The sequence below is a fragment of the Sparus aurata genome, chromosome 20 (assembly GCF_900880675.1).
Source record: "Sparus aurata chromosome 20, fSpaAur1.1, whole genome shotgun sequence".
NCBI lineage: Eukaryota > Metazoa > Chordata > Actinopteri > Spariformes > Sparidae > Sparus > Sparus aurata.
In genome coordinates this window covers 28,282,717-28,291,262 of record NC_044206.1, presented here as the reverse complement: position 1 = coordinate 28,291,262, position 8,546 = coordinate 28,282,717, and the positions used below count along the sequence as shown (strand labels likewise).

General features: G+C 45.9%; 1 protein-coding gene across 7 annotated transcripts in view; it reads left to right on the top strand.

Moving 5' to 3' along the window:
* The first annotated feature begins 6,322 nt into the window (after nt 1-6,322).
* Nucleotides 6,323-8,546, top strand: part of jakmip3 (Janus kinase and microtubule interacting protein 3) — a 16,475-nt gene continuing 14,251 nt past the window's right edge. For 5 of the 7 annotated variants that reach the window (XM_030399138.1, XM_030399137.1, XM_030399134.1 and 2 more), the window contains exons 1-4: nt 6,323-6,711; nt 6,993-7,136; nt 7,267-7,509; nt 7,607-7,846. In XM_030399138.1, the coding sequence (XP_030254998.1) occupies nt 6,709-6,711; nt 6,993-7,136; nt 7,267-7,509; nt 7,607-7,846 (630 nt within the window). In that variant the 5' untranslated portion in view covers nt 6,323-6,708. Of the gene's footprint in view, nt 6,712-6,852; nt 7,137-7,266; nt 7,510-7,606; nt 7,847-8,546 lie in introns of all 7 variants that reach the window. The other 2 variants (XM_030399135.1, XM_030399136.1) reach the window with 2 other exon arrangements.

The following is an 8,546-nucleotide window of genomic DNA, read 5'->3' as shown; positions in this document are numbered from 1 at the left end:
CATGTTGTTGTTATTGTTGTCATATTGTTATATTATAACATTGTTACATTATTATAAAAGTTTACTATATCATTATTATATTATTATAGTTTTACATTATTACATTACACTAAACAGCTGGATGCAGCAAGAGACAAGATTATATAGCAGAGTATCAACAGAGACAGATGTGTCTCTGCCTGTAATCAAAGTGATTCAGCCAACCCGTGTTTATCGTCTGTTGCCATAGCAACCTGATCATGACAGAGGAAAACAGTTATGGGGTAATGGATGGCACATACACACACACACATACGCACACACTCCATGTCTTGCTCTCTGTGCACAAGAGTGATCGTCAGTGAGGTTGAGTGAGTGAGTTTCTATCGTTCCTGTTCAATGTGTTTAGTGTTTTTTGTTTGTGTTGACTGTGTTGTGTAGTTTGTCTCTCCTGTGGACTCTGCTGTGGTAGATGGTGGGTGGGATCTTTGAGGATGGAGGCGGCTCTCCTGTGGACTCTGCGGTGGTGGCCGGTGCAGAGAGGTCAGTGGAGTTCTGGTGATCTTCAGTCTTTAAGACTCTCTAAAGGCATCTGCTGTCTAAGGTAGAATTGCTGCCATACCAGGCCGTGATACAACCAGTCAAGATGGTCTCATGCAGCTGTATATATGGATATCACAAGACCACTGGTCACCTGAAGAATGAGGTGCTCAGAGTCATTCCACCAGATATGTATTTGGTCGAGCTCCGCTCTGTCACAGCTCCACCACAGCAGCGTAGCTGATAGGTTTCACTCTGGCCTGTGTGTGTACTACCACTGGCTCCACTGCATTGTGTATTCTGCTGGATGCCAGAGCACAACACAGCAATTCAGCCAAATTCAGCACAGAGCAGGCAGGAAGTCACATACAGAAACAACATAACATCCGATTATATCTTTTTAAAAAAACATTCCATGTTGACGCCAGCACAAAAATCCAAGCTCTTCTTCTAATCCTTCGGTTGGGAACTCAGGAACTCCCGGTCTTGCGCACGGCGCAGCGTTCAGGGATGCTGCGCCGTGCGCCACTCAAAACACAGCTGGTGGTGGACAATGGCCCAGATATAGAGGGGAACCAATCCAAAAGAGTATATAAACCAGGACCACTGAGAGAACCAGGTTCTTCCTCTCGCACATGCGATGAAGTATGTGAGCAGCCTTAACATCATAGAGAGGACTTCAAGGAATTCACAGCAGAAATCAACAAGGAAATAAGCTGCGGATGAACCCTTTTCACCAACCAAATGTGGATTACAATTTGCCGTTCTTTTGTTCGCTCTGCTGGCATCAAGTTTGGACTTTTGAGGAAATTTGGGGACCTCGGGCGGGATCTTGAGTTACCACAAGGACTTTCAGCAGGAAAGGAAAGACTGGATCCATAGCCTGACCCCCTCAATCTCAACTATATTTAACTATGCTGACCAGCCTCAGCTCTTTAAAGGGATATTCCGGTGTAAGTTTAATCCATGGTCTAACACACCGTGAAACTGTGTTAGACTCCCTCTCGAGAGATAAAGTTTGCAGACCTCTAGCTAACGTAGTTTTAGCATCCTCAGAAACGACCGCACGACAACAATACACTGTAGTAAATGGGTCCAAATATAAAACCGCCATCAAAAAGCCACAAATAATGCTCAGAACAGCACCAAACTTCAGCAACATTAGAAACAGGGTCCCAGCACATATTTCGAGGCATCAAACATTTGATTTTTAAATGACAACTCTTTTATAGAAGCTTTTAACTTTTTTATGGTTTTCACATCAGAACAATAAATCTGGCTTTTGGTGGGATTTTGGTAAAAGTTTATTTAAACAGTTTTTTCAGCAGTATACTCACAATGTCACCAAGCATCTCACTAGGTCTCTTTAAGACCTAGAAGTAGAACTACAGAGTCTAGTAGATTCAACCAGAAATCAAGGGCACATTGATGTCCTTAAATCCAAAAAGGCTGCTCCGGTCAACCTGTTGGGCATCACAGCACAGGGCCAGTATTTCTTTGGGTTGGAGCGTAACAACGGCCAGAAGAAGATCGTCTACTCGTTCCGCTCTGAAGACGGATCTGCAATAACAGGAACCCCTGAGATTCGCAAACATTACACCTGCTCTTATACAGAGCTTTATAAAAAGGAGTATGTTGGGGCGCCGTTTAGCTCAGTTGGTAGAGCAGGCATCCCATGTACAGAGGCTTTGTCCTAGCTGCAGCGGACCTGGGTTTGACTCCCGACCTGGGGCCCTTTGCTGCGTGTCACTCCCCCTCTTTCTCATCCTGTTTCCTGTAGAATCTTCAGCTGAACTATCAATTTATCAAAAAGCAATTTTCAAGTTTTGCCAAAGATTCTTACTTGGATTTAGGTCTGGACTTTGACTGGGCCATTCTAACACATGAATATTCTTTGATCTAAACCATTCCATTGTAGCTCTGGCTGTATGTTTAGGCTCGTTATCCTGCTGGAAGGTGAACCTCCGCCCCAGTCTCAAGTCTTTTGCAGACTCTAACAGGTTTTCTTCTAAGATTGTCCTGTATTTGGCTCCATCCATCTTCCCATCCCATGGATTGAACAGTGCTCTGTGAGATGTTCAAAGCTTGGGATATTTTTTCATATCCTAACCACCTGTCCGGTGTGTTCCTTGGGCTTCATGATGCTGTTCGTTCAACAATGTTCTCTAGCAAACCTCTGAGGCCTTCACAGATCAGCTGTATTTACACTGAGATTAGATTTCACACAGATGGACCCCATTTACTAATTAGATGACTTCTGAAGGCAATTGGTTGCACTGGATTTTATTTACCTCCAGCATGTCCTGGGGCGGTTTGCAGCCGAGTGAGCAGCTGGGATGAGAATCAGCACCTCCAAATCCAAGGCCATGGTTCTCGACCGGAAAAAGGTGGCTTGCTCCCTCCAGGTGGGAGGAGAGTTCCTGCCTCAAGTGGAGGAGTTTAAGTATCTTGGGGTCTTGTTCATGAGTGAGGGAAGGATGGAGCGTGAGATTGACAGGCGGATCGGTGCAGCGGCCGCAGTAATGCGGTCGTTGTATCGGTCTGTCGTGGTGAAGAGAGAGCTGAGTCGAAAGGCGAAGCTCTCGATTTACCGGTCAATCTACGTTCCCACCCTCACCTATGGCCATGAACTTTGGGTCATGACCGAAAGAATAAGATCCCGGATACAAGCGGCCGAAATGAGTTTCCTCCGCAGGGTGGCAGGGCGCTCCCTTAGAGATAGGGTGAGGAGCTCTGTCACCCGGGAGGAGCTCGGAGTAGAGCCGCTGCTCCTCCACATCAAGAGGAGCCAGCTGAGGTGGCTCGGGCATCTGTTTCGGATGCCCCCGGGACGCCTCCCTCGGGAGGTGTTCCTGGCATGTCCCTCCGGGAGGAGACCCCGAGGAAGACCCAGGACACGCTGGTGTGACTATGTCGCCCAGCTGGCCTGGGAACGCCTTGGGATCCTCCTGGAAGAGCTGGAGGCAGTGTCCGGGGAGAGGGAAGTCTGGTTGTCCCTGCTCAGGCAGCTGCCCCCGCGACCCGGCCCCGGATAAGCGGACGAAAATGGATGGATGGATGGATGGATGGATTTTATTTAAGTGTATCAGAGTAAAGTGGGGTGAATACTTTTGCACACCACACTTTTCAGTTTTCTATTTTTAAAAATGTTTGGAAACCTTGTATCATTTTCCTTCCACTTCACAATTATGCACCACTTTGTGTTGGTCTATTACATGAAATGCCATTAAAATACAATTACGTTTGTGGTTGTAACGTGACAAAATGTGGAAAAGTTCAAGGGGGGTGAATACTTTTGCAAGCCACTGTGTATGTTTCCAACTGAAGAAAAGCATTTTTAAAAATTAAAATAGAATAAAAAATCCCAAATGCTTAGCCTGGTGGGGGGTCAACTTAAACCTGGCGGAAACCCTGTTATGCAATGCTAACCCCACTTTTAATTTTACTGGCTAGCTTTAAAAAGCTATTCCTGCAAGACTTAGCTAGGCTAGCTCTTCAGCCTAGGCTTAAACATGTGATAGGAATCTCTACCTAATAATAGCACTCCCATGGTACATACACTGGTATTTAGTAATGCAAAATTGGTAACTTAATAGACAGCTTGCTGTATTAGCTACCTACCTCACACAGTAGTAGGATGCTGGGTTGCACCTCAGTCAGTATTAAGCCCCCACTGACATGTGACCATTTGAGAGAGAGTGTGTCTAAAACTGAATACTTAAATGGATGGAATGGACTTATTTTAACAACGGAAATGTGTTCTTAAAACTTAAGTTACCATCTATCTAGCTGCTATCAATTTATTAAATCATTTACTAAATACAATAAATCTAACTGACCTAGCCTAAATTGTAAATTGAAAATAAAATCTAGAAAGTTTAATAAAATAAAATGAAATTAATTAATTAATTAAAAAAAACAGAAAATATGGGCTAATGGCCATACAAAGTGTATTGAACATAAACAGGGTTTAACTTGTTGAGACCATAAAATTACTCTGGGAAAGCTTGCATGCCTTAATTGGAATCAATATTCTCCATCCAATGGCAGCAGTTTAGTGTGTTTTTCCACCCAAGAGAGCACTTGTGTTTTACCAACCACGAGGGCACTTAAGCACGCGTTTAAACAACCCAAGACTAGAGGGCAGGTTATCATGTTTTGCCAACCGGAAGTGCGCTTAAACTTGTTTTAACCACCCAAGAGAGCAATTAACTGTTTTATTTTCACCTAAGAGGGCAGTTTAGTGTGTTTTGCCAATGAGGAGGGCACTTAAATACGCCCTTTTGCCACCCAAGTGGATAGTTTATCATGTTTTAATCAGCCAAGGGTGCAGTTTAGTGTTTGTTCCACCCAAGAGGGCAGTTTAGTGTGTTTTGCCAACCAGGAGGGCACTTTAGCATGCGTTTTTGCCTCCCAAGAGGGCACTTTAGCATGCATTTTTGCCACCCAAGAAGGCACTTTAGCACATGTTTTTTCCTCCCAAGAGGGCACTTTAGCACACATTTTTGCCTCCCAAGAGGGCAAATTAGTACGCGTTTTTGCCACCCAAGAGGGCAGTTGTATTTTGCCAACCAGGTGGGCACTTTAGCCCGTGTTTTTGCCTCCCAAGGGGGCAGTTTAGTGAGTTTTTTCCACCCAAGAGGGCAGTTTAGCACGCATTTTGGCTCCCAAGAGAGCACTTTAGCACGCGTTTTTCAACAACTGATCCCCCCCCCCCCCCGCGCCCCCTGTGCACATCACCGCTCTGGAACAAAGGTTGCTCTCCTCCTATGTGTTCTGCAGCCTGGGCGGCGGAGCCGGTGTCCTGAGACAAGCCAATCAAAAGCTGGGAACAGAGTGTGGGAGGGTCCTGAAGGATCCTGCGCTGTCCTCAGGGTTTGCTGCTCACACACAGTGGAAAGTGCTCGGACCAGCAGTCCAATGATTTTAGAGCAGACTCTGGCTATGCTCTGCAGGTGTGTCCTGTTTTGCAGACAAAGCCAGCTGTTTTTTTTCTGATGAGTTATTGTGATTTTTTTAAAGACGTCTATTTATTGATTGATTGGTCTGTGTGTCTGAATATGACTGATTTATTCTTAAATATTTTTTTGGGAACAATGACACAATAAAGTTATGCTTAAAAATCAAAATCTCTCTCTGTGTCTGTCTCTGAATCCCTGTCAGTCTGGGATTTTATTTTGAAAGGAACTGAGCTGAGTCACTGCATTAAAGAACCTTCTGGTGAAAATAACTGCTGGTCTGTGGTGGATCTCCTGGACCTGGAACATGATGAGAGGCCAACAAAGGTCCAGAGGAACCAGAGCCACTGGAAACTGGTCCACTGGAAAGCCAGAGCAGGTCAGATCAAAAAGACCAATGATTGAGGACAACCACAGGGTCCAGTCAGAACCACAGGGTCTAGTGTGTGTGTGTGTGTGTGTGTGTGTGTGTTCCTGTGAATACCAATGAGAAGCTAAAAGCTAAATGTGTATCCAGGAGGTGAAACATCTCAATCTCAACCAACAATCCCCCCCACACACACACACACACACACACATATACACATACATATTGTTGTATTACGTCTTGATTGTTACAGTTGTTGACAGCGTGCAGATTAATTCTTCTGACTGATCCAAAACAATAATCAGGATCTTGATGAGGAGCTCAACCTTCAAACTGAGTTTAACTCTGATCCTAAAGAACAGGAGAGAGTAACTAAAGTACTTCATATCTAAAATATCAGAGTAGTCCGTCCTATTGACGATGGTGTAAGGACAGCAAGTCTCCAGCAGAGGGAGACAGAGCTCTGATGCCTCAGCTGTGTGTCACACTGAAGGATGCTGGGAGGAGGAAGAGGAGGAGGATGACGGCAGCAGAGGCTGCAGAGATGCTAACTGAACCGACACACAAACACACACTGACAGCAGCTAACTGCTAACTGCTAGTAGATACAGACAGACAGACAGAGAGAGAGAGAGAGAGAGAGAGAGAGAGAGACAGGTGAATAGACAGACAGGTGGAGAGAGGTTGAGGTTCTCAGCTGCAGCACACACACACACACACACACACACACACACACACAGAAAGGCACACAGCTGCAGGGAAGCTAGCAGGTTAGCATGCTCAGGATAGGAGGCTAACCTACTCTCTCTCACACACACACAAACACACACACACAGCAATGCAGTGTCTGAGGCTTCCTATTGGATGGTGAGTGAGCTACACCTTTTAATGTGTGTGTGTTCAGTTAGGCTTCAATTCTGTGTGTGTGTGTGTGTGTGTGTGTGTATGTGTGTGTGCGTGTGTGTGTGTGTGTGTGTGTGTGATTCACCTGCCCTGCATCAAACACAGGTGATCAGTTTCAGGTAAGGCAGGAGGTGATTTCACACACAAGTACTGCTGACACTACAGTGTGTGTGTGCGTGTGTGTGGTCACAGGTCCAGATGTAGTCTCACCTTAGATTGACAGAGAGCTCACTGGGGGGAGCCAGCAGGTGGTGATGTCAAGACGAGGTGCAGGAGGGCGGGGGAAGGGAGAGCGACCTGACGCCATGGCGACCCTTCAAGCAGCCAATGAGGAGCTGAGAGCCAAACTGACAGACATCCAGATAGAACTACAACAGGAGAAGAACAAGGTAAGGACTACAAATCTCAGAGTACTCCTGGGACTTCTATCAATACTTCTGCTACTGTACTGTACTAACACTACTCACTGGACCAAACTTGAGTCCCCATCACTGACTACTACTTCCTGTCCATCCTCAGGTGAGTCGACTGGAGAGGGAGAAGAGTCAGGAGGTGAAGGCGGAGCATCACAGAGCTACGGTTGCCGTGACAGAGCTGAAAACTAAACTCCACGAGGAGAAGCAAAAGGAGCTGGCAGTTACCAGGGAGACGTTACTACGGCAACATGAGATGGAGCTGATGAGAGTCATCAAGATCAAAGATGGAGAGATTCAACGTCTCAACGGACTGGTGACAACGCTGAGGGACGGATCAGCCGACAAGGTCTGTCTATCTGTGTGTGTGTGTGTGTGTGTGTGTGTGTGTGTGTGTGTGTGTGTGTGTGTTCAGGTGTTTAACACTCTGTCCTCTCATTCTTCAGGTGAGGACTGCCCTGCTGGCAGAGGTGGAGGAAGCGAGGAGGAGCTGGGAGGTGGAGCGCTGTCGCCTTCATCAGGAGGTTCAAGAGCTGCGAGGAGCGAAGAGGACAGCTGAGGAGGCTCTGACAGCAGCTCAGCAGGCCTGCCAGGCCCGAGCAGCAGAACTACGATCAGCTCATCACCAACACCAGGAGGAGCTGAACAGGACGAAGAGAGACTGTGAGAGGGAGATCCGCCGACTGGTACGAGCCACTACATCACACTACATCACACTACGTATGTTTGTCTCCAGATGAAAAAACGTGTTAAAATGAGCACACAAAACCAGAATAACTAGGAATCCTCCTGCTGAATATTATCAGAGAGAGAGTTGCGCCTGCTGCCACAACGAGATGTGAGCTAAATATGTTCTTTTTCACACAAATACAGAAAAAAACGGTAAACGTGAGGCATCAGACACAACACTGAGGACTGGAACCAGCTGAAACCTTTCTTCAGTAGTACTGAGGCATCACATTTGAATTCTGTTAATCTTTTAGGTTCAGGACGTTGTGATCCAAACACTCTAGAACAGAACAAAGCTGATGAATGAATCAGTTGTTGTAAACATGAACACACGAGAAAACAGAGAGAGAGACTGAGCCACACAGACGCACCGGACGTAGACACAGTGAGAGTCAAACACAGACTGGTACAACAAACAGTGTCCCACACACAACACACACAACACACTCAACACACACAACACACACAACACACTCAACACACACAACACACACAACATACTCAACACACTCAACACAGTGTCACTGCACTTACCTTCATCAGATGCTTCCAGTAATCCAGTTCAACACCTCCAATTAACAAAACAAAACAACAAGACTTTTTGTATTTGTGCTACAAAGTGGTGACGTATGCTAAATGATACAGTCATGGTATGTT